This window comes from Emydura macquarii, unplaced genomic scaffold (genome assembly GCF_026122565.2).
Source record: "Emydura macquarii macquarii isolate MOO-44397 ecotype Brisbane River unplaced genomic scaffold, CSIRO-AGI_Emac_v2 contig_2897, whole genome shotgun sequence".
NCBI lineage: Eukaryota > Metazoa > Chordata > Testudines > Chelidae > Emydura > Emydura macquarii.
Window position 1 is genome coordinate 46,635,110 of NW_027133034.1, and position 25,274 is coordinate 46,660,383.

Here is a 25,274-nt window from a genome sequence, read left to right on the forward strand (position 1 = left end):
AGTGTGGCGCACGCGCACCCTCCCCGATCAGGTCAGACAGGCAGGCAGGCACCGGCGAAGAGGGCGGGGTGAGTTCTGTTTATGGGCGGGCCTCTCTCCCTCTCCACCCCCCGCCTCCGGGCGCAGGTGGTACATTCCGAGTCAGTGCGACCTTAGTTCCGACCGATGCCGAGGATAATGGCGGCCGCCGCCGCCTTAGCCGGAAGTGCTAGCCGAATTCTGCGGAAGATAATCAAAGGTTCCGCCAGGCTGTGGCCTGCCGTCACCGCGGCGCCTGGCTGCTGGAGCTGCTCGCAGGGAGGTAGGTAGGCGCGCGGGGAGGGAGGCTGGCCTGGGCCAGGAGATGGGGGTGCGGGAGGTGTCCCTAGTCTGTCTGGGCCATGCTATAGTGAGTGACTAAGGCGGGGGGCTGGCTGCGCAGCGCACCCTGGTGACGGCGCACGGCCGAGGGGGACTACGCTTCCCAGCATGCACTGCAGCGTTTTGGGTGTAGTGGACTCGGCAAGCTGGTGCTCGGGCTGCTGGGATGTGTAGTCCTGTGAGTTCCCCTCCCCCACCCCCCCGTGTTCCCCGGCGCTGGGCTGGCGTCGTGCGGCGGACCCGCTTGGCCTGCTGTGAGCGGAGTGCTTCGCAGCAGGTGCACGGTCCTGTCTGGGCTTAGGCTCTGCCGGTGGGAGTGGGGTTGTCGGAGCTGGCTGTCTGCCCGCCCCCCCTGCCCTGCGCCCAGCAGTACAGGGGGTTAGGGAGCCTCTTGGGTTTGCAGCTAGCAGCCCTCGGTGTCTCTTGTGCTTTCTGCGTGGACAGTGTTACCTCCCCCCGGCCAGCGGCCTTGTGCTGCTGACATAGGGGTTCCCGGCAGCGACGGGCACTGGTGGTCCTGGGGTGGGATCAGGCAGGGGTGCTCGGGGGTGGCTTGAAGTGGTTTCCATCATATACAAGGTTTGCAGTTTTGTTCAATGGCTTTCAGTAACCCCTGTATAAAAATTGTTTTAAGGCCACTGGGTGGATAGGGACTTGGGACATGTGGTTCTCTTTCCAGCATGGGACTGAATCCCTAGGCGAGTAGTATGCAGATCGCTTCTCCTCTGGGTGCCTCACTTTCCCTATCTGTAAATATAAGATCCCACTTACTGACCATGGAAAAGTGCTTTCACTTTTTATTTTTTGTACGAAAATTTCCCAGGTAGAACAATGTCCTTGCCTAAGCCCCAGTTGCCTTTGCTTGTTGACATCCGTGCTCATGTTGATCAATTTTCCAAATGACCTAACCTGAAATGTGCAGTGTTCAGTTTTGTGGAAATAAAGAAAAGGGAATCCACCCAAGAAAAGCCACATTTCTGTTTCTGTACTTTTAGCACATAGGCACAATAGAACAGCCCATGTAACTGTATTCCTATTCCATTTCTTATCTACAATTTGTGATGTTGGAGGCACCTTAACTGGGAATGGCCTGCTATTATTGTCATATCCTTTTAGAAAGGGCAATTCCTCCATAGGCCAAACTTTCTGGAAGCTTCTGAATAATGGAAAGCCACTTCAACAAAAGCAGGTTTCTTCAAAAAGTTGCTGTCCTTAGTGAGTGGAATTTCCACGATCCCACAATGCAGAATGTACAGTGTTAGTGATCAGTTCAATATTTACTTTTTTCCCCCCTCTAAGTTATTTTCTACTCTATAAGGTACAAAATTAAGGATATCAAGTACTTCAGAAGACAGAGAATTAAATTAAACTCAGATAAAGCTATTTCGCCCCATACACAGACACTCTATCCCAATGCTTTTTCTAGTAGCTATTGGCTGTCTATCCTGCCTAATACTCAGTTTAACTGACTTAAAGACTGAAGGGATGTCTGCCTTGCTGCCTTTAGATATTCTAAACCTGATACTGAAGCTTTGTCTGCACTACCAGTTCATTGCTGATATAGCTAAATTGATGTATATGCAGCTTACACTGCTGAGATTTTTCTATCAGCATAGTAACAGCACCTTCCTGAACAGTGTTAACTATGCCAACAGAAGCACTTAACATACCTGTGGATGTTAACGTTACTTACTGTGCTTCAGTTTCTTACCTTCAGAAATTTTGATAGTGAAAATCCAATAAATAAAACATCAGATGACCTTAATTTCTCCAAATCAGAGGATGATACTTAATAAGACTACCTCATAAATAATGTATTGTAAATTATAAAACTGATGTTCTCTTGATGAGATGTTAAAAATGGCAAGTGTCAGGAGTGGATGGAGCATAAGGACAATGTAACAATTGTCAAGCTTCTAGCTCAATGGGAGCAGGAGAATTGTGTCATTTGAACACTGTTATAACATAATATATATTATGTTAGCTTATGTCAAAGAGCTGCTGAAGTAACAGCAGGATGCTGGTTGTGCCATTTCTTGATGGGGGGGTGCAAACCAACATGGAGAAGTGTTGGAGGCAGACTGAGCTTGGGGAAAAGGCTGTTCTGATGTACAATTCAAAAGATGATGTGGGTTTCTATTTGGGAGGCCTGAGACCAGGAACTTCTTGGAAGCCTCAGTATAGTTCCATTGATCAGTCCAGGTTATCCTGAGACACATTTAACACTGTGTGAGTTTGAAAGAAAGGAGGCGTGTTTTTCAGCTGTGTTAGGATGGTTTGTGTTGTTTGTTTTAATATGGATAGGTGGGACTTTATTTTCTTATATAAATAATGATCTTGGGATTTCCTTTATTTTTTTGGTTCCTTAGAATTGTGTGTGTGTGTAAGTAAGTAAGTAAAACCATCCCTTTTTTTCCCTATCCATGTGAGCTGTTCCATTAGTTAGGCTACTTATTCCCTTTTTATATTCCCCTAACTTTGATCCGTCCTTGCTATCACTCGATTAAGCCAACACACAAAAAGGATTAGAATGATTCAATAAGGAACTAAAAACTAAGAGTGGATTGTGGCAATGTAAACTTTTACAATAACCTTGTTAAAATTGCTTTGTTGCAGATAGTTTCTGTTACTGAAGAGATGTCTGTGATGATAAAGGTTTTGCAAACAGAATTTAGCTGAAAAAGATGAGATGCAAAACAAAAAATAAAATTGAATTCAGCATCAAAGTCCTGAGCGTAAACTTTTTGGGTTAGGAACCATGTCTTCCTATGTACTTGTACAGAATCTAGCGCAAATGAACTCCAAAGTTGATTGGGATGTTTGGGTACTATTGTGATGCATATAATAATACATGTTCATTTTTCAATTTTTTTCCCCTCGTGAAATTCTTTTGGAACTTCCTGGCTTACTCAAGAGATCCCAGAGTGCATAGTCTACGATAGAACAAATATCAAAGTCTCTTCACAGCCACTATTTGTGCTGTCATAGAATGATGTATTGTGGGATCTCTTGGGAGAGCCAGAAAGGACCACTAGCAAGAGGATTTCACAAAGGGGGGAGCTTCCCCCCCTCCCTGCTCTGAATGCTCTCTCAGCCTGATTAGTAGGGAAACACACGCATCTCAATTTTAATTTTTCTTTTGCAGTTTACTTTAATTATGCGTGAGGCAAATTATTATACTCCTCACTCCTCATCTACATTTGCCTGCAAATAGGAGTGAATACTTGTTTTTGTCAGTAAAGTAAGCAACTATGACTCAGAGTTGAGAAAGAAGGTGCCATGTTTACAGTCCCATTTTGAGTACGATGCTCTTTAAGATCCTGATTTTTAAAGGTACTGAACTCCCACAGCTTCCATTGACTAATCTGCAGGTGCCCAGCACATCTGAAAACCAGGCCCTAAGTCTTTTCGTGGACCTTGATTACATGGTAAATAATAGCAACAATTCCTAAATGCAAACTTCAGTGTTTTCAAAGCTATAAATCTAATATTGTGCTGCATCTTTCCTTTCCCTCCCTGCCATTTTTAGCAAAACGGTATCTGTTACGAGATAATGCAATAGGATTGCAACAATTTCAGGAGAAGAAGCTGGCAACTAGACGTCTAATTTATGAAGACAAAGGTACTAGTATTTGTTATTGAGTAATATCATCAATATTAAAATTAGTGTTTAAGATTTCTGTTTGTTCCAGTGAAGGCCACCAAACTGTAATGCAAACTTTGAAACTTTTTAGAATCGGTAACTATTTTCTTCTACAGAGAAACTTAGTTCAAAATTTAGTAAATGTTTAGATATCCAGAAGAGGTTTACTTTGGGTGACAGAGTGATGCAAATTTGGACTAGTAATCCCACAGTCAGTCAGGCTTTCACTACAAGGAAAGCAAAGGATTGATGAACTAATAATTACAATACTACTAGTATTGATTTGCACAGATCTACTGTTAAAAGTACATGTTTGTTTTTATGTTTAAAAGAACTCTCTTTTGTGTCCACCTCCACGGCTTGGTTCATTTATAAGATCCCAGCTGTAATGGTGAAATTTCAGTATGTGAAGGATGCGGAGTAAGATTCATAAGATAATATATTCAATATATTAATGTAGATTGGGCACTGTTGCTAAATTTAGGAACTAAGTTTTATAGGGATTCAGGTCATACTTCACTTCATTCATCTACTTAGCTGAGTTATGTTATCCCCTGAGAACTAATGAAATTATAATATGTCATATTCCTAGTTTATGGTGCATATATTGGATATGTTTTTATTTCCTGCACCTATCATGGCATTTGAGAGACCAAGAGAAGTAATTAAGTTTTTTACCAGGATCCTATGGTTATGGTTTGTGCATTTCTTTTCTAGCTTTAGAAGGGTATGAGACAACTCTTTTCCTCGCCTCTTTCAGTTATCCAGGAATATTAATCCCCCAGGCCAATACTGTTATCCAGTGCTTGGTGTAGTCCCAGGCCTGTTTGAATCTACAACTGGGGCTAGCAGAAAGCAGAGCGTCAAAGCTCTTGGGATTTTTATTTTTATCCCCTATAGTACATGATGCAGAACAATCTAGAAAAGCTTTAGATTTGGAGCCCTTTCTAAAATTGTTGAGTCTCCCTCTCTTTCAGATACTCAAGTTTTCAAGGAAACCCCCAGATATGTACTCTTCTGTGGACGGTATATGCCTGTTACCGGGGAAATCATTTTAATGTTATGACCTTATATACAATATAGGTTACTTTGGTATAACTTGCCTCTCTCAGGGGTGTGAATAATCCAAACCCTGGAGCAATGTAAATTACACCAACCTAAGTGCTGGTATAGAAAGGGAGAGCTGCTACCGCCTCTCACAGAGGCAGGAATTATTGAGCCAATGGGAGAGCTCTCTCCTGTTGGCTTAGAGCGTCTCCATCACAAGTGCTACTGCGGCACAACTGCATCGGGGCAGCTGCAAAGTGCTGTAGAGTAGATGTAACCTATGAAATTGTCATACTTCTGGGAAAGAGTATACTATACTGACTGAAAGAGCTGTGTCCAATAGACTGCTGCAATGATTTGCTTTCTCTCAGATTCATATTTTAGAAATATCAAAGAAAAAATGGAAAAAAAAGAACTAATTCTCAGGAATGAATTAAAAATATTGCTTCATTTGTGCCAGACGTCTGATGATGTCGAAATAGCAAAAAGTGCTATTTACAGGTAATTAGAAAACAATTTGCTTTGGATTTTTTTTTAGTCTCCTCTTTGTGCTTTTCATTTATGCATTTATTGTAATTATAGTTGTAATGCGTCTCTCCAGCAACGGTGAAATGGTCAGCTCAGGAAAAAGAAAAAAAGGGCATGGAAAGTGAAAAAGCCTCTCGCCTAGATGTTGCCCTGCAGAAAAGGGTGGAAGCATGTTGCCAGCAAAATAGTCCTACTACTGCCCGTGCTGCTTTTGCTTTGTAAATAGAGGACTAGAATGTTTAGGGCCATCAATCCAACACATTTTACAAGTAGCATGTGTACTAAAAATAATGCCACAAAAATCAATATTAATAAATGCTATAGCAATATATAAGCCCACTCCCTATTGCTAATCCGATACAGATTCTATTGTGAGAAATAGAAGAGATGACATTATTGTTCCCTTCATTATTTACCAATTGTCTGGAGCTGACAGTATTCTTTCCATGCAATGATCTTACTGTTATTTTAAATGCCATCAACTGCATACAGACTGAACAGTTTGCCTAAACCATTTCATATGCAGATTTCATTGCCTCTTGGAAGTTATAATTAGTCACAATTTTCCACTCCTGATGCATTTAAATTTTTTTAAATCTTTTCTAATCAGGTACCATTCAGAGAACAGAACTATGGCCTTTGGCGATTATAAATTTGGACCCATTTTTATGAGGCTGTGTTATGAACTGGGCCTTGAAGTACCTGCAGTGGAACTCATCAAAGATGAGGTAGCTTCCCTTTGTGTAGTGTGTGCGTGCGTGCATGCGTGCATTTGTAAAAAAAGTATTTTCCTTTTCAGTTCTAAATTTGGTCAGTAATATGATGCCTGTCCTGACCTCCTGTGAACTCAAAGTTATAGTAAAGTGGCAGATTTGTAGAAACAATATGAATTTATTTGCTAAAATACAAAAGCCTGTGCTGATTAGCCAGCACTGACTTTCCAATCTGCTTTTGTCCATTAGGAACAACAGTTGAAAACATTCAACCAAGCTAGCATATACATTTGGAGGTTAGTTGGATTTTGGAATAATTACAACATATTCTATAAAATGCATTGAGTAGAAGTAGTTCTTCAACCTATCAAGCACAGACAACATTGAGGTGGTAAACATAATTCATTGATGTGTTGTTTGATCCATAACATCATCTTTGGGATTCTGACTTTTATATAGAAGATGAGGCCCAGATTTAGAAATGGTGAGCCCTTGCAGCAGCTCTTGAAGCTTATGAGAACTGTATGTACTCACCACTCTGAAAACCAGCCCCTTAATGTTTTACAAACAACTATAAAGACTAGTTTTTGGACAGCATTTTGAAGATATAAAATACTATATGAATGTTACATAGGTCATTATTAGAATGCACTTTGAAGCCCTATAATGTAGAGAAAGGAGGCTATGTATTATCAGCCTATTCCAAAACCCATTGAAGTTGATGGAAAGACTCCCTTTGACTTCGGTAGGATTTGGATCAGGCATTAATTTAGCAAAATGGTTGAGTGCATGCCTAGCTTTAAGCATGCAAGAAGTCTCTTGAAATCATTAAGGCTGCTCACATGTTTTTGCAGGCATGTGTTTAAACAATACCTTTTTGAATTGGGATCTATGTTAGAGAGACCCTCAGAAATTACAGAACTGATGAATGGCATTAGATCATGGAAGGCAACTGTCACAGTTACTGGACCAGTCACAGCTTAGATACACTGAGCACAGGAAGGACACAAAGGTAACAGGCCTGGCTTCCTATACCTATACCTCACTCTGGGTGGAACCATGTAGTCCGGTCACTCCTAGATTGAGTCTTCAGGCTGTAGCACACCTGTTTGATCCCACATGGTTGGGTAATGACAGCAGCTGAGTAAAGTGACTGAAAAACAGCATCTTCAAAACAAAATAGCATTTCATTGCCAATGGGAGTGCAGCATTTAGGCAAATGAGTCAACATAACAAAGAGTTGAATATATTCCCTTACCTAAGCTTAACCTCCCTATCCATAGCTTAGGTAGGTCCATCTTATTCCCATCTGTGGGTTAGAGCAGCCACCCTTCTTGCTGCTGTCCTTGTGTGTCTCCGTCAGTCTGGGTGTCAGCCTCAGGGTATGTCTACACAGCAAAAACTGTGCACAGGCTAACCTACCCAAGCAACTTTGAATCCAGCTCAGGCTAGGGTGCTAAAGATAGCAGTGTGGACGTTACAGCATGGGTGGTGGCACGGGCTAGCTATCTGAGCTCAGACCCACCATGACCACTTGGGTCTGCGCTTAGGTTGTTAGCCCTTGCCACCAACTGTGCCATGACATCCATGCTGCTATTTTTAGCATGCTAGCTTGAGTAGAACTAATGAATGTCTGTCGACTTTGACTAGTAGGCACGATCCCAGCTGCAGGGTAGACATACCCCAATTTGACTCCCATCCATAGACATAAATCTCTAGCTTGAGTTAAATGGCACTTTAAGCTTGAGCTGGCTGGTCCATCAGGGTAACTAACACTCAAGTTGTAACTCAAGTTGACTGAAGACACACTAAGTTTTAGGAACATCTTGATCCTAGGTTTTAGTTTGAGAAGAAAACACCTTGCCAGATTATCTGGAGGCAGGGAAGGGCTGTTCCCAATCCATAGGTTCCCTGTCATTTCCCCAAGGAGCCTAATCTTTGTCACTGTTGTGCTTTTCCTTCAGGTTTCTCCCTTAACAACCTTCTTTGATTTAACTTCTGGAAGTCAAGCAGGTTAATATTGAACAGATAACCAGAGAGGCATATCATATTTATAAAAAATACAACATGTAATTAAGGCTACAATTTGTTTTTTTGCAGAAATTTTTAATAAATTTAATGGCAGAGGGGTGTGAAAACAAGACTGTCATGGAATGGGGAAGGGTAGTGGGCCTGTGGGAGGGTTAGCCCAGCCCAGTGAGGGAGGGTAGGCCCTAGGGGGATGGGTGGCTAGAGAGCAAGCCTGCCCTGCACTCACCCTACAGCAGCTGAGCCTGGCTCCCGGTTTCAAGCATTGTAACTTGGACCACTTGGTCACAGCACCACTAAGGTTTGGCTCATCCCCTGTGTCCCCATCTACAGAACGGCAGACACATCAAACCTGAATGACCCTGTCACCATGTGAGCCAAGTCACCACTCCCAGAAGAAAAAGGAGCGGCTGCTGCAAGGACCACTGACTTTATTCAAATTCATGATTACCAGGAACACAGTGATCTCCATGCCAAAGTCGTAGCCTTGCATGTAACTCCTTCGTTCTCCACAGTAACATTCAGCAGTCATTGCCATTAGTGTAGCTTTTGTGGATAGAAATTCAAACTTAATGCACCTCTGGCATTGTAATGTCTCTCTCACATTCATTTCCCTGAATGCTCCATGTTCAGTATAATTTCAGTGAGGAAAGATACGCTCGTTTTTCATTCCAATGTTCTCTCATTAAACTCTCTGCTTCTGGTAACTTCAGTCCTGGTCCTGATCAGCTGACCATTTTTGTTCCTTGTTCAGCAAAAAGCTCCTTCGGTTTGATGGTGCTGGCATTTTTTTCCTCAAAGACATTGTGAATCAGTGTTGAGCTACAGGAAAACACAAAACTGGATTTGTAACAGTTTAAATTTCGAAGTAACCCGCACCTAGTGAGTTCTGTTTGTACTAACTTAAAGGATATATCCTGCCATCAATCTTTTTAAAATCAGAACTATGGGAAGTTCTTCAAAAATTAGCGACAATCTGTTCAAAAGTTCAATGGAAAATTAAAGATTACTCCATTGGAGAACACAAGGAGAACTTTGAGAGCCAATCGTATCACTTATGGGTTGTGGCCAGTTTCACAGTTGGAGGACATGCTGAATGTGGTAAGGCAGGTCCTAAAGGCAACTTTGTTCAAAACTGGCTGTGTTTATATTTTTTTTCACCAGACTCTGTATGGCTTCTTCTCTGATGGCCAATCATTCGCTCTTTTGATGGATATGTTGTTTAAGAAAGGTTATTATGAAGGTAAGTGCTAAAATAAATGTGTACAGGCAAATGCATTTTGAGCAAGGTACACTTCTCAAATAGATCATGAATCTATTTTAAAGCTATAAATAAAACTGGACAATGTGCTTATTTTGGCTAGCTGAGCCATATGTGCATTTGAAAGCTGCACAGCAGCATGCAACAGCATTTGAAGGGCTCCACAAGTGTGTACTTGTTAAGTAGTTGCAGCAGTACTCTAGCCTCCCATACTGTACCATTATGTAGAAATACTGTACAATTATGGTTGAGGGGAGAGCCTTTTATCTTGGACTGCTATTTTCCAACGGCTTAACTTCTCTAAAATGTCCTTTAGACTGAAATGTCCTTTAGACTGTCCTTTAGACTCATGCTTTTTTCCCCTACAAAAGAGTTGCCTTGTTTTGTTTGTGGGATGTGGAAGTTTGAAGAAAATTTATTCAGGCATTTTTGTGGGAGTTCAAGCATGTTTGGTGGAGAGGAAACGTTTGTAAGAAAATTGTCCAGGGGCTCTCTCTGTCTGTTCGTTCTGATAACACATGCAATCAGATTGTGTCTCACGCACATTACTGCCATTGTCTTAAAACCACAGTCTCACCCTTTTTGAAGACCTGGGAAACTGTCTCATTTGGCCTTGGAAAAACATGAAAATCTAAAGCACAATATAAAGTAAGGACAAGACAAATTCCCTTTTTTTGGATTTGCAGTATACCCAGCACGTTGTCTTGGCATTTGGTAAATCTGATTTCAAATATTGCTGGGGTCACTAGGTCAGGGAGGCAAGCTAATCTGGAAATGAGCAGATTAGGGATTGAATACAGGGTCAAGGTGTAGAGAAACAGCAGCTGGGAGCTTGTGGGAATTCAGTTCAGGGTTGGACAATGAGTTTGGCCATATTTTTAAATGGCCACTGCCTGGTGTGTCTGGGGATTTGGAAGCATGACAGGTAGGTATAGGATTTTAGACTCAGATTTGTATGACTATATATCTGGCAATAAGACAGGATTTGCATACAAATTGAACCCAAATCAAGTATTCATCACATCTCTCTTGTAAAGCAAGTTATATCCACCTGAAACTGATGCAAGGTTTCTGAAAGTGTATCATTTCCATGTAAATTCTCTTTTTAAACTAATAGTTCTTAATCTGTAACGTTATTTGAAATGTATATTTATTTTTTTGAGCTCATATCATAATGAAATCTTGTTTTTCAGTAGTAGATGAGTTATGCATTAAACTCCTCAATTAGTGAAGCATTTACTACCGGATGAATATCTGTTTTTTGGCAGATGCTTTTGAAGTGCTAGAAGAAATGGAAAAACAACATGTCAAATACATCAAAGATACCTTTTTACTTGCATTTGCAATATGCTACAAACTGGTAAAGTGTTTCATTATTAATCATGCAGACGTGTTGTGGTATATTATTTTAATTAGATTTATCTTTAAAATTTCTATTTGATACCCTGCCATGGTTTCTCATCTGCTGCACCCACTTCAGCTGGAAACCTAAGTCAATCATAAATGACTTTTTTATCAAGTATATAGCATATATGGCACACATCAAAAAAAAATTAAGTTTGCAAAGTCGAGCACTCAAGTTAGAAAATTCCAGAATTAAATTCCCTTTGCAACTGTAATTCATCCCCTTTGTGCTTGTATATTATGATGCAGTCTTTAATTATATGATTACATATTATTTTTTTCACAGGACCCTGCCTCATTAAGTGGCAGTTCTGCTATTATAACACACTCGAAACTTGGCATTCAGCACTTATTTCCTGAAGTATCTGCTCCTTGCAGAAATGTCAGTGTATGCTCAAATCATTCACTAATTTTGCATTATAGGCAAACATAATCCAGGAACTAGAGTGAGGCACTCAAATTGGTATCACTTATGATCTCTGGTTCTCTCCACATTTGAACCCAGTTCTGCAAAAATGGAATGTTAACGTATAAACACAACATTCTTTTTCTACTATATGTATCACCCTAGAAAAGATTGTCCTCCTTTAGTTATAGCTCTGTAGTAAATCCCTACTTACAATTTTCCACCATGCTATTTGGGAATACAGCCACTGGCTCCAGAATAATGACTCCATGGTAAAGTCAGCTTCCCAGAATTTTTCAGTTAATTGTAGGAAATATTTATTTCATTGCCCTCAAGAAAAAGCATTGGCCTAAAACACTATCATGATGGTAAGTTTTACACTTAGAAAAGCACATACAGTCCATAGCTTCAACCTCCAACATACATAATTTTGGGCTACAGGGTCATGGACCTGCTGTTCATACCCCTAAAATTCTGATTAATCTCCTTGTGTAGTCTGCTGCAGACAGTTGCTGAAGAACTTGGCTTCATTGCACACACAAGTGTGTAGTGTCCTGCAAAGGGTCAGTGGAAATGCTTAGTTTCTATTGGTTTTGGCCCTGGCCATGCTTTTAGGAGAACCTGGCCCATCCTCACTTACAGAACATAGCTGCTAAAGGAGGATGAGCTGAGGAGTGGCTCCAAACTATCACCCAGTTAAAATTTAACAGCAATAATATATTTGCCATTGCTAAAGACAAGATGCCTTTGATAAGTGAATATGCCAGGGTAACCCTTTATGCACTAAAGAGGATTGAGAGGAGATTATTTGAAAATTTTAGTCCTTCATTGGTTCTACCACTCTTCTCTAAAAGGGGTATATGCTAAAATGATGGGTTGGGGAAAGCATGTTAGAAAAGCTCTACAGAAGTGGAAAATATTATTGTTAATACTACAGTATAGGAAGCCTCAGGAAAGTGATAATCATACTCTTACAAGAGGAAACTCTCTAAAATTGACTATTTTAGGATTTACAATTGTGATGCTACTGTAAGTAATAGTAATGTGTAATTATAAGTGTTGTAGGTTTTATTTTGAATAGTAATACCACCTACTCAGAGATTTATAGGATTTAAATCTGGGATGATTGCTAGTGGATAAACAAAGGAACCATTGTTTAATCTTTGCACAGAAGTGTTTTTGAGGTCAGACAACTGAGTATTTGAAGTCATTGTTGTAAGATGTGACTATCATCATGGTCCTTTTTCTTTGCTGCCATAAAGGGCAATACTTCTTTTATGGGGAACAAAACCTTTAGATAATACATCTGTCTGCCAATCTTGGGAATAAGTCTCCCAAGAACATACTTTAAATAAAATAAAACATCAAGGGTCATTAACAGTGATGAAGACTACCCATCACTATAATAAAATAGTCTTAAACAATGAAAGACAGTAATCCTAAAACATTCAGCTGGTACATCGCAGGTGTAACTCTTGAAACTGTGGCAACAGAAAGCAGGAACAAACAGAAAAAAATTAAAGATGATTAACTAAGCAGAAAATACATGGACAAACTCATCACACTTTATTATATGATCCTATTAAAAATAGTGATACAATATCAATATGAGTGCCTTTAACACATCGGTCGGCACACGAAGGCCCTGATCCTGCTGACTTCAATGGGACTACTTGCATGCATAAAGTTAAGTGTGTGTGTGGAAGTCTTTGCAGCAGCTGGGCCTAATTGCGTGCACATTAAAGGCATTAGTGGAACATCTATGTGATTATTTATTTCCAAGAAATAATGCAAGTTATCCATACCAAGAACTAGCAAAAATCTAAGCTATATTAGATTTCCTCCTATAGAACCATCTCTCAGAATTTGTTCTGTAATAATTCTTATGGAAGCAGATGAATTCTCAAGTGCCTGGGTACAGACTTCTCTTAGATCAATGGTACCGAAAAAGCATATGGATTTCCTTTGAGATCCAGTAAAGCTCGTAAGCAACGTAATGATGAAAAGTCAGTTCTCTTAGGAAGCATGCTGGGGGTGGAAGGGTAAGTGTCCATAATGCTGAGCACAATGGTTCATGGGGCTGTGTTAGCCCTCTGAGCAGCCCACAACCAGGACAATTTAAAGGGGGTTCAAAGTCACCTTTGCCCCCACAATCCTGGAGAAGGTCCTGGAAGAAGGGCTGGAATTTGAGGGGAGCATGGGCTGTTATAGCAGGAGTAGGGAAGAAACAGGACAAAACTGGGGGGGGAAGGAATCAGATCAGTATCTTAGATGTCTATATGCGAATGTGAGAAGTATGAGGAATAAGCAGGAAGAACTTGAGATGCTAGTAAATAAACACAACTGTGACATAGTTGGCATCGCAGAGAATTGGTGAGATAATACGCATGACTGGAATATTGGTATAGAAGAGTACAGCTTGCTCAGGAGGGACAGGTAGGAAAAAAGGGAGGGTGTGTTGCCTTATATATCAAAAATGTATACACTTCGACTGAGGTTGAGATGGTAATAGGTGACAGACTTGTTGAAAGTCTCTGGGTAAGGATAAAAGGGGTAAAAAATGAGTGATGTCATGGTAGGGGTCTACTACAGATCACATAACCAGGAAGAAGAGGTGGATGGGGCTTTTTTTAAACATCTAACAAAATCGTCCAAAGCACAGGACTTGGTGGTGATGGGGGACTTCAACTACTCAGATATCTGTTGGGAAAATAACATAGCAGGGCACAAACTATCCAACAAGTTCTTGGAATGTATTGGAGACGATCTTTTATTTCAGAAGATGGAGAAAGCTACTAGGGGAGAGGCTGTTCTAGATTTAATTTTGACAAACAGGGAGGAACTGGTTGAGAATTTGAAAGTGGAAGGCAGCTTGGGCGAAGAGCAAACTGTCCCATTGCATAAAGATAGGAAGTATGGCAAGAGACCACCCTGGCTTAACCAGGAGATTTTAAGTGATCGAAAAGTCAAAAAAGTGTCCTACAAAAAGTGGAAACCAGGTCAAATTATAAAGGATGAATATAAACAAATAACAAGTATGCAGGGACAAAATTTGAAAGGCCAAGGCTCAAAATGAGATTAAACTAGCTAGAGACATAAAGGGTAACAAGAAAACATTCTACAAATACATTAGAAGAAGAGGAAGACCAAGGAGAGGGTAGGCCCGTTACTCAATGGGGGGGGGGGGGGGGGAACAAGAACACAAAATGTGGAAGTTGCCGGGGTGCTAAATGACTTCTTTGTTTTCACCAAGAAGGTTGGTGGCAATTGGACTTCTAACAGTGAATGCCAGTGAGGCAGGGTCAGAAGCTAAAATAAGGAAAGAACAAGTTAAAAATTACTTGTTAGACAAGTTAGGTGTCTTCAAGTCACCAGGGTCTGATGAAATGCATCCTAGAATACTCAAGGAGCTGACTGAGGAGATATCTGAGCCATCAGCGATTTATCTTTGAAAAGTCTTAGAAGACAGGAGAGATTCCAGAAGACTGGAAAAGGGTAAATATAGTGCCTGTCTACAAAAAGGAAAATAAGGACAACCCAGGGAATTACAGACTAGTCAGCTTAACTTCTGTACCTGGAAAGATAATGGAACAAATAATTAAGCAATTAATTTGCAAACATCTAGACGATAATAAGGTAATAAGTAACAGTCAGCATGGATTTGTCAAGAACAAATCATGTCAAGCCAACCTAATAGCTTTCTTTGACAGGGTAACAAGCCTTGTGGATGGCGGTAGATGTGGATATCTTGACTTTAGTAAGGCTTTTGATACTGTCCCACATGACCTTCTCTTATAAGGTGGTTGGAAAACCATTCCCAGAGAGTAATTATCAATGGTTCATAGTCATGCTGGAGGACATAACGAGTGGGGTTCAGCAGGGATCAGTTCTGGGTCCGGTTCTGTTCAATATTTTCATCAATGATTGAGATAATGGCATAGAGAGTTCACTTATTAAGTTTGTGGACGATACCAAGCTGAAAAGGGTTGCAAGTGCTTTGGAGGATAGGATTATAATTCTGAATGATCTGGACAAACTGGAGAATTTATCTGAGGTAAATAGGATGAAATTCAATAAGGACAAATGCAAAGTACACCACTTCAGAAGGAACAATCAGTTGCATGTGTACAAAATGGGAAATGACTGCCTAGGAAGGAGTGCTGTGGAAAGGGATTTGGGGGTCATAGTGGACCACAAGCTTAAATATGAGTCAACAGTGTAATGCTGTTGCAAAAAAATCAAACATGATTCTGGGATGTATTAGCAGGAGTATTGTAAGTGAAACATGAGTAGTAATTCTTCCGCTCTACTCCGCGCTGATTAGGCCTCAGCTGGAGTATTGTATCCAGTTCTGGGCGCCACATTTCAGGAAAGATATGGACAAATTGGAGAAAGTCCAGAGAAGAGCAATAAAAATGATTAAAGGTCTAGACAATATGACCTGTGAGGCAAGACTGAAAGAATTGGGTTTGTTTAGTCTGGAAAAGAGAAGACAGAGGGGACATAACAGCTTTCAAGTACACAAAAGTACATAAAAGTTACAAAGAGTAGGGAGGAAAAATTGTTCTTAACCTCTGAGGACAGGACAGGAAGCAATGGGCTTAAACTGCAGCAGAGGAGGTTTAGGTTGGACATTAGGAAAAACTTTCTAACTGTCAGGGTGGTTAATCACTGGACTAAATTGCCTAAGGAGGTTGTGGAATCTCTATCATTGGACATTTTTAAGAGCAGGTTAGACAAACACCTGTCAGGGATGGTCTAGATATTACTTAGTCCTGCCATGAGTGCAGGGAACTGGACTAGATGATCTCCCCAGGTCCCTTCCAGCTCTGTGATTCTATGATCCTGCCTCCCCTTAATTATATATTTGGTGCTGTCCTCAGGAAGCACTGCACAGAATCTGCGCTGTAGCATAGTGCAGTTTGGTTCAGGTGTGATGGCCGTTTGAAAAGATGCTTTTCTTATTAGTCTTAAGATGTATGAATTTTTGAATGCAATAAATGTAGCTAATAAAATTCTGAAATCATGTTCAGCATTTGCTGCTTCTCTAAACTGACAATCACTATCTGGATTTAAATTTCTACACAGAACAGCCCAGTGTCTTGGAAAAAGTTCACAAAGATACTTGAAGAGAATCAGTTCCAACTAGATACATTACCAAGAATAACATACTGCTTTGCTGTAGCGTTTGCTCTGAAACAGGTACTGGGGTTTTATTTTTATTTAGTCTTTGATTCTGTTGACTTTTTGTGCAATATGGTAGTAAGCAGAAGAAAAATAAAATGGAGGTGTGTCTGCCTGCCACTATGATTAGGCCACTGAAAAATAGAGAAAAATATAACTGCCATTTAAAATGTGTGGAAATTTTTAAATTCTAGAATACACATTCAGTCCAGTGCAGTTTTTTTTTAGTCCTGTTAATGGAAACCACGGAGCAAAATCCCAACACAGTATGAATTGAAATAGCTATTAACAACAGCAGTGCTCAGAGGCCAAAGACATACATGTAGACTCTACTCTTGAGCCGGTGGGTGGGTTGGGATGGAGGTGTGAGAGAGAGAGACACACACACACACATACATACATACATAACTCTAAGAAAAATTTTGGGGGAAGTTCTACGGTCCTTGTTACACAGGCAGTCAGACTAAATGATCACAATGGTCCCTTCTGGTCTTGGAATCAATGAAAAGATTAACAAAGCTCTTTGTCTGGTAATATCTAAATACCTGAGGAAATAATAATATCAATACAAATTTATCTAAATTAGTTGCTTACTAACAGCCTTGGAAACTGAAATAGAATACAACAAAATAGGAACACCACAGAGGCAGTGCAAGTATCTCTACACTGCCCTGCCAGCATGCCCAAATCTTGACATAGAAGGAACCACCTTCAGGTATCTGAGGCAGCATAGGGTGGGGGATTGATGAGAGGAATGGAAATTAGAAAATCCTGAGCTCTAATCACAGTTCTGCTACTAAATTGTTGTGATCTTGTTGAATTCATTAATCTTCTCTGTCTCACTTCCCTCATGTGTAAAATGGGGATGATACTTCCTATCTCACCAGAATGTTGATGTGTGTTAAGTGGTATTTAAATATTCAGTCCCCATGCTCAATCAGTCCTTGGCCCTCTGATACGTCTCTGCAAGCATAGAGACTGAATAATTATGTCAACAAGGATACTTTATAAGGATAACAAGGATAGCATAAGTTGTGGTGGTTCTTACAGTGTCAACTTCTTTCCACGACCTTTAGGTTAAAATCAAAATCTCATTCCATATAAAAATATGGAGTCTTGTTCTTTTATATTAATAATGTCTTTATTTTGCTTACTAAAATATTTTAAATTCCTGTTTCACAAATGGAACAGCACTCTTGGATGTACCTGTATATTCCAGAAGATATGGGGAGTTACACATCATGTCTCATTATGTGCTTAAGAAGCATATATAGTGATTTGACCACACATCTAGTGTTGCCTTATAACAACAGCACTGTAATATTTTATTGTATGTACAAGTTAGGTGGTTAACTATGTTATATAAATGTGCCTGGCTATGTCCACAATGTAAAAGTGCTGAACAGTTAAGAGCCCCTCTTCCCCCCAATTCAGCAAGGTTTTTAAGGAGATGAGAGTCCTATTGTCTCCAAGCTACTCATGCTTCAGTATCTTGCTGAACTGTGGCCTTAAAGTCAAAAAGCTCAAAATTCTACAGAGCTACATGACCAAAAAAAATACAGCAGTTTCTTACAGAGTGAATATGTAGAATGAGTGGGTCTTCTGGAATATTTGAAAGAGCATGTGGGGGTTGTGGATATTTAATTGGAGGCTGTACAATTGTTCTTTTTAAGTGTTTGTAATAAAATTAGGTTTTGCACAAGTATAATTTGATATTTGTTTGGGGTTTTTTTTCTTCCTTCTAGAATGATTTGGAAAAAGCCCAGTACATTTATTCTCTGATCATGAACCCAGATAGCAGACTATGCACTAATCTTAAAGTAAGTGTCCTTATTTTGCATCCTCACATAATCGTCTCCAGAGAAAGACACTAAAGGAGTTATGTATGCATTTAGACCCTGACTTTCTACTTTTTGCATCTTGCGTAATCAAAGAATCAGAGAAATGTAGGACTAGAAGGGACGTTGATAGGTCATCTAGTCCAGTCCCCTGCACTCAAGACAGGACTATGTTATAACTGTTGATATCTATGTATTATAGCACTTTTAGTACCTTTAGCTGGAAGAGTCCAGAGGAATCTGGCACATGGATTTGGGAATGGGAAAAACATGGGTGATTTGGGGATTGCAGATAGATCACATACCTGTGCAAAATGAGCACAGTCTGGATGTCAAATGCCACTCCTCTGATTTGGTTCTTATTATTTATTTCTTTATTATTTGTAATACTGTAGCCTATAGGAGCCTTACTTATGGATCAGGACCCCATTGTGCTAGGTGCTGTACAAACAAGAACAAAAAAACAGGCCTTGCTCCACTGAACTTACAATCTAAGTATAAGGCTACATCTACACTACAGCACTTACAGCTGTGCAGCTGCACCGATTCAGGTGCGCCACTGTAATGCACCACTGCTCTCCTGCCACTGTAGTGCTGTCTACACCTGTGCTTAAGTTGGTATAACTTAATGTCGCTAAGAGGTGTGGGTTATTCACACCCCTGAGCAATGTAAGTTATACCGAAGTAACCTGTATTGTAGACAAAGTCTGAGTCAAAGAGAGACAACACTGTTTTACTCTTACTCTGCGCTTGCATTATTCAAGTGGGAATGACTACACAAAGTGCAAGGCAATGGAGAAGATTCGGTTTTTATGACTTGTAAGTATATTAATGATGCTATGGATTACTCCAAAAACTGACTCTATTTCTGTCATGATCACTTTTAAAAATAAGTCACATTCTGAATTGTTACAAAAATAGTTCATTTGTGTTGAATAGTTGTAGTAACAGAGAGAAGGGCAGCATGACCTAGTTTTGTAAGGGTAGAGCTGGGAGCCAATTCTCATTCAGCCATTGCTTTTACTCTGGGCCTTTGGGCAAGTTACCTTAATAATGCTGTTTTCTCCCCTTTAAAACATCAATTGAAAAAGCATCATCATTCACTCAGGCAAAAGCTGTAAGTAAACTTTACATTTAGTGCTGCCCAATTTCACTGCACCCTGCCTTGGCTCTGTGCCCAGGTACATGCAGTGAATCTTTCTTTATCTGCACATTTTACCAGTTGAGTGAGGAAAATCCTTTGTATGTGATTTTCATAAGCTAATAACTCAGTAAAATCAAAACCAATTTCCCCCAGAACAACAAACACAGCTGTCTCTGAAGAACATTTTCACCTTCCAAGGCCCAATTGTTACACTGTGAAGGCTGTTTTTGGTTTCTTTTTTTAAGTCCTCCCCCATGATTTGTAGTTTTTATTCAGTATCAATAGAACATTTTAAAAATTTTAAATGTTTACAGTTAGCTTCTGTGACCCATCCATGCCTAGAGTAGCCACCTAAAAATGCCAAGGTCAGGGCAGGCTGTAAAAGGAGAGCAGATTCTCCCAACACTGGTGGGTGACACTGAGGTCAGACTTCCCAACAAGCCACAAACAGTGCTTCTGATTCCCCACTCTGGTTATCAAGAAGCCAGAATAAAAATACACACAGCCCCCTTTACTGCATTTCAGTCTCTGGCTCCCAGTCAGCCACTAAGTCCAGTAAAGAGATCAGTTATTTAAAACTCTGTGCTCTTTACCAAAAAGGTTTCTCCTGACCCCAAAGGGTCAGCCGCAGTACCAGATCAATATAAGTTTGGATCTTACTCAAAATTACCACGCTGCCAGCCAATCCTTTAGTAACTAAAACTAAAGGTTTATTATAAAAAGAAAGAAACGAACTATAAGAGAAGTGTTAAAGGATTAAAGCAATCAGACAAATACAATAGATTTGAAAATCCATATATATTAGGTTTCTAACAGAATTGTGGAGTTTTCAGGCTTGTATAGTCCCCCTGGTGTACATCCAGCACCTGGATGAATCTCAGTCCTTTGTTTCACAGCTTCAGTTCAGTTGTAGATGAGTTGATCCAGAGGTAGGCTGAAGACAAAATGGATGTGGTGCAGCTGCCTTTTATGTCCTTTGACCTTTGCCATGCTGCTTGTGAAAATTTACAGGAATAAGATGGAGACCAGAGTCACATGAGTAATTCCTTGTGACTCATCAGGTATATCCCTGGCTTCTCCTCCGGGCCCATTGTACCTGTGAGTTTCCTTAATGGGACATTAAGCAGGCGCTTGTGCTGCAGCCATCCTGTCTGGGGTGTCGCCCAGACACAGCACAATTTGAAATACAGATATATCAACCATATCCATAACTTTCATTACACATATAACACATGAACATAAACATTATCATCCTACTTAGCATATTATAGCCTTTCTAACAGTACCTGACACGGCATATCTCATATGAATTATTATGATTTTGACATATTGAAGTTAAATAATATAATGAATGCCCCTCCCCCCCAATCCAGCCAGCATGACAGCTTGTTGTTTGGTTCTGTCATCCTTGACAGTGTCCTCCTTTAAACACATTAAAAGCATGCTTTTTGGTGGTGTGTGTGTATTTTTTAATATTTCCTTTTTTTAAAGATTCTTATGCAGATCAAGTCTGGTGCACTAGAAGAGACTCTGAAGACATTGGAAGCAGTGTTGGAAGAGAATACTCCAGAATTGGTGAAAAAAACTCAGATTTCTGAGCAGGTGGTGAGTACATGCATACTTGATAATTGGTTAAATTAGTTAAAAATAATGGAATCATTGACATTGAGGATGAGACCTATTAGGTGATCATCTAGTCCATTCCTTTCCTCTGCCAGAGCAGGTTTTCTTTTCCTTCAGCAGGTTTTCTAGTGTTCTGGCTTATTTAAGTTATTCTTTTAGTATAGTTTGCAGACATTGAACAAATTAAGTGAAAGAACAAAGATTACCAAAAAACCTCATTATTAGTCATTTATCTAGGTTATCTTCCTTTCTCTCTTAGAATTATTGTATTTGATGTTCTAGATAGCTGAAGGTACCTTAATCAGATAAGTGAACAACCTTGATAATCACTTTTCTGTTTCTCTTCAACGTAATAACAGCTCTGTTGAATAGGAATGGGGAGGAAGAATGATCTTGTTTAAGAACAGGACTGGACATCATGAGGCCTGACTTATATTCCTGGCTCTGTGACCTTAAGAAACCAACTTGCTCTCCTTGAGTAAAATTTTCAAAAGTGCCTAAATAACTTAGGAATCTAAATCCCATTTCCATAAGTGATTTAAGCACTTAGGCCCAGGGCCACAAAGTGACATGGGTGTTGTGACGCTCAGTGTCATAGTGCTGAAGTTTTAGGCTCCTAGAAAACCATAGGAACAACACCGTGGTCCCCAAAGTTTAAGTTAGGCACCTGTGTTCCCTGTACAATGAATGGGCAGAGATAGGTGCCTTAGAATGCAGTCCACAAAAGCCAGCATGTTAGGCAGAGAACCACCTAAGCTAGCCAGTGGGAGATGCCAATGAGAAAGATGTGTGCTACACCCCGCCCCTCTCAAGGAGATGAGCACCTAAGTCTGAGCTGCAGGGGAGCACCTATCTGTGCTGGCGATCCAAAGTGGGGAGGAGAGAGGTGCTCCTCTACCTAATTTATATACAAAACAGCCGGAGGAAGAGGAGCTCTTATAATCTTTATCCCAGGGGTTAGGGTACTTGCCGGGGATGGGGGAGACCATGTGGAGCGGGGACTTGAACCAATGATGGGGGAGAATGGATTTGAACAAGGATTGGCCACCTCTCAAGTGGGTGCTCTACTCATGGGGTCTGTAGGTTATGCTCGTGGGTCTCCTTCAGTCTGTCCTATTGAAGTTATTCCACTTTAATTGAATAAATAAATATTAATTGGGCCAAGGAAAAATTGAGATTCACTCTATGGTTCAGTGGCTGGTGCACTCAGCTGTGAGATGGCAGATCCCAGTTAAAATCTTTTCTCCTCAGTAGGCAGAGGAGGGATGCATCCTGGATGATCACCCTAACCACTGGGGGAAAGGTTATAAGGGAACTGCTCCTCCCTCTCCTCCTGCCCCTTGGCAGCTTTGGGAGGAGTTAGGCTGCTTGTGAGTACACCTGCTGGTTCGGGCCCCACATGCAAGTTGGGCGAAGGAATGCCTTATCTTCCCCTGGCTTATGCATCACTCTGGGGCTTAGGCAGGAGGCAAGGATCTGGATGCCTAGAGCAAGGCAGCAGTGTGCGTGCCCAGAGACAGGACTATAGGTGCCTAGGGAACTTCTTACTCCAAAACCATAGGTACCTACAGGGTTAGGAGTCAGTTGACTCAGGGTTGTGGATCACAGTAGCACCTAAAAACAGGACTTAGATGCCTAAGTAGTTTTGTGGAGGCAGGCCTTACCAGCCTAAGTCTTGTTTAACATCATTGGCATTTGGTGTCCTAAGTCATATTAGCACTGTTGAAAATTGTACACCCTATGCCTTGCCTTCCCCAGCGTAGGGCTGTTGTGAGGCATATTAATGTTTGTAAAGTATTTTGAGATCTCCTACAAAAAAAGTATTATTCCATTATCGTTATCATTCCATTACTATATTAATCAGGAGGCAGAACGTGTTCCGGAAGAACGCTGATCTGGTTGGGTTGGGCGGCACTGTTTGTCCTTTTTCTACAGATGTTTAGTAGCATGTTAAATGTGTTCACTTTGAATATACTTACTGACCAAGCCATTGTAAGAATATAAAAATACCCGCTTAAACACTGATCTATAGGAGTAATGGGAAGGTGGAGGAAGGGTGGATATCGCACACAATTGCTGATTGGTTGAAAGATGATCATGTAGTGTGTGTGTGTATATATATACACACTATATAGACACATTGGGGTATCAAACTACTACAAACAATAAGACGCATGAAATAGGATTTTTTTAAAAGCAGCATCCTGGTTTTATAATTTAATTATTTTCTTGATCAAACCTGAATTCCATGGATTTTTTTTATCTTCCATTTTCTTTACAAGGTTACAAATGTTGTGTTTTTGGTTTTTTTTAAATAAATGTTTATAAACTTGTCAAAGACCAAACACAAATTTTACTCCTTTTCTTGTGCAGAGTGTATTATTAATCAAATCCATATAAAGCAGATTTGCTTGAGTTCATCTCTTTGTACAGATTTCATGATATACAGAATATTTCAGCATTATAGCAGCCTGATTTGTATTGATTGCATTGTAAGTATGACATACTAAATTACTTTCACTGAATCATAGTGTTGATCTGCGAAACAAATTTCAGGAAACAATTATACAACTTGGGTTTAAATAAGCAATAATTTTGTTATTACAGTCTGTACTAGGACTGAAAAGAATACTTGGATACTTTACAGAGGCTTTTCATCTAATAAATTCTCTTTAATTGGTTTTCAACACATGTTCAGTGGTATGTTGCTTTGTAATGTGCTGTTTAACAGTCTCTTCTTGCAGATGGTTATGCTAACCTTGCATCTCACCATCATCACATATTTTTCATTGAATGGTGTTTTGTGTTGTCTGGAAGGCAGTGATTGAATGAGATTTTTATTTGCTGGACTGTTACAATATGCCATTATCTCTTCAAAGCTGGCAACAGTCAGGGAAGAGTTGGAGGAAAACCCTGCTCTTCTTGTCAGATTAGAAGATATCTATGACCAGCTGAAAGCATCAGGAAAGGTAACCAAGCTGACTCTGGATGAAATGCTGTGTAAAATTCCTTTGTATAAGGAATACTACAAGAAGTTATCAACGGAAAGGACAGTGAGCCTTCGGACTTTCAAACCACTTCAATCTGTTCTGAAGACTGAGTAGTTCTATATTCGACTGCAAATGGTACTAACAATAGCACCGCTTAAATGTTTGAATAAAGCATCTCTTCTTCCCCTCTCCTGCAGACGGATGCTTTATGCCATTTATCTAAAATGGTGTTTAAAAAAAAATTGTGGGTTTCCTTAATTGAATTCTGATGCTCAAAATATCTGTGAATTAGGGAATTTGATGCACAATGAAAAATAGAGTAATCTGCCATTTTTACGAAAGTTCTTTCCTTCTTTCCTCTTTGAAATGGTCAGAGTATTGGTATTGCTTTTCATATAAAATGTGAGTGTAGAGATGCTCTGAGAGACAGATTGCCTTTTTGATATTGTATTAAATGTCAAAGTAGGGATGGCATCAATCAAAAATCCTGGAACCAAACCCCCCATAGTTTGGGAAAGTTCAGATCTTGATACGTACTCTGCAATTCAAGCCCAGATCTAGCTTACGGTCTTCTAGAGCAAGTGTGATGCATGTCACAGGTCTTCCCAAATAACTGATGAACTTTAACGTTTGGTCTTAGTCTGAAAAATGACACTGTAAAAATGGTACGGGGGGTTTAGTGTTTGTTGTATTTGACTGATTCCAGAAAAGATGTGCTTTGTTTATAAGTAAAATGTTTTTCTGACTGCTAGCCTTGCATCCCCAGCCAGGGATCTGAGAGTCAACCAAGGTTCTTTCCTTCTTGTGTGTTCTCACCAATAATAAAAGTTATGATCTTGGTGACCTGTGTTATCTCTGTTGCTTTTGGTCAGTTCACATATGTGGAAAGATTGGCCCTATAAGTGCAAGTTAGTAAATAATCCTATAGACACAGAAGAAAGAATAGAGTCCAACTCAGTCTCTTTTGCATTGGCTTTGCAGAAATAGTAGGAGTCAAATCGTAGGTCCTGATCCTGCAGTAAAATCCACACAGGCAGATCCCTGCACCGATATGGATCCTCACAAGTCAGTGGGACTTAGCGCAGAAACAGGACTCTGCCCACAC

General features: G+C 40.2%; 1 protein-coding gene across 2 annotated transcripts; it reads left to right on the forward strand.

The window, feature by feature from the left end:
- The first annotated feature begins 65 nt into the window (after positions 1 to 65).
- Positions 66 to 24,595, forward strand: PTCD2 (pentatricopeptide repeat domain 2). Of its 2 annotated transcripts, none has more exons than XM_067569353.1 (10): positions 66 to 301; positions 3,890 to 3,982; positions 5,422 to 5,551; positions 6,189 to 6,306; positions 9,484 to 9,562; positions 10,849 to 10,940; positions 16,479 to 16,592; positions 18,320 to 18,394; positions 21,048 to 21,161; positions 24,059 to 24,595. In XM_067569353.1, exons 1-10 carry the CDS (start codon positions 166 to 168, stop codon positions 24,281 to 24,283), a joined length of 1,176 nt encoding a protein of 391 aa, XP_067425454.1. In that variant the 5' UTR covers positions 66 to 165; the 3' UTR covers positions 24,284 to 24,595. The 2 variants fall into 2 exon arrangements, with proteins under 2 accessions (XP_067425454.1, XP_067425455.1); XM_067569354.1 differs by having other exon boundaries at positions 247 to 305.
- Positions 24,596 to 25,274: the final 679 nt, after the last annotated feature.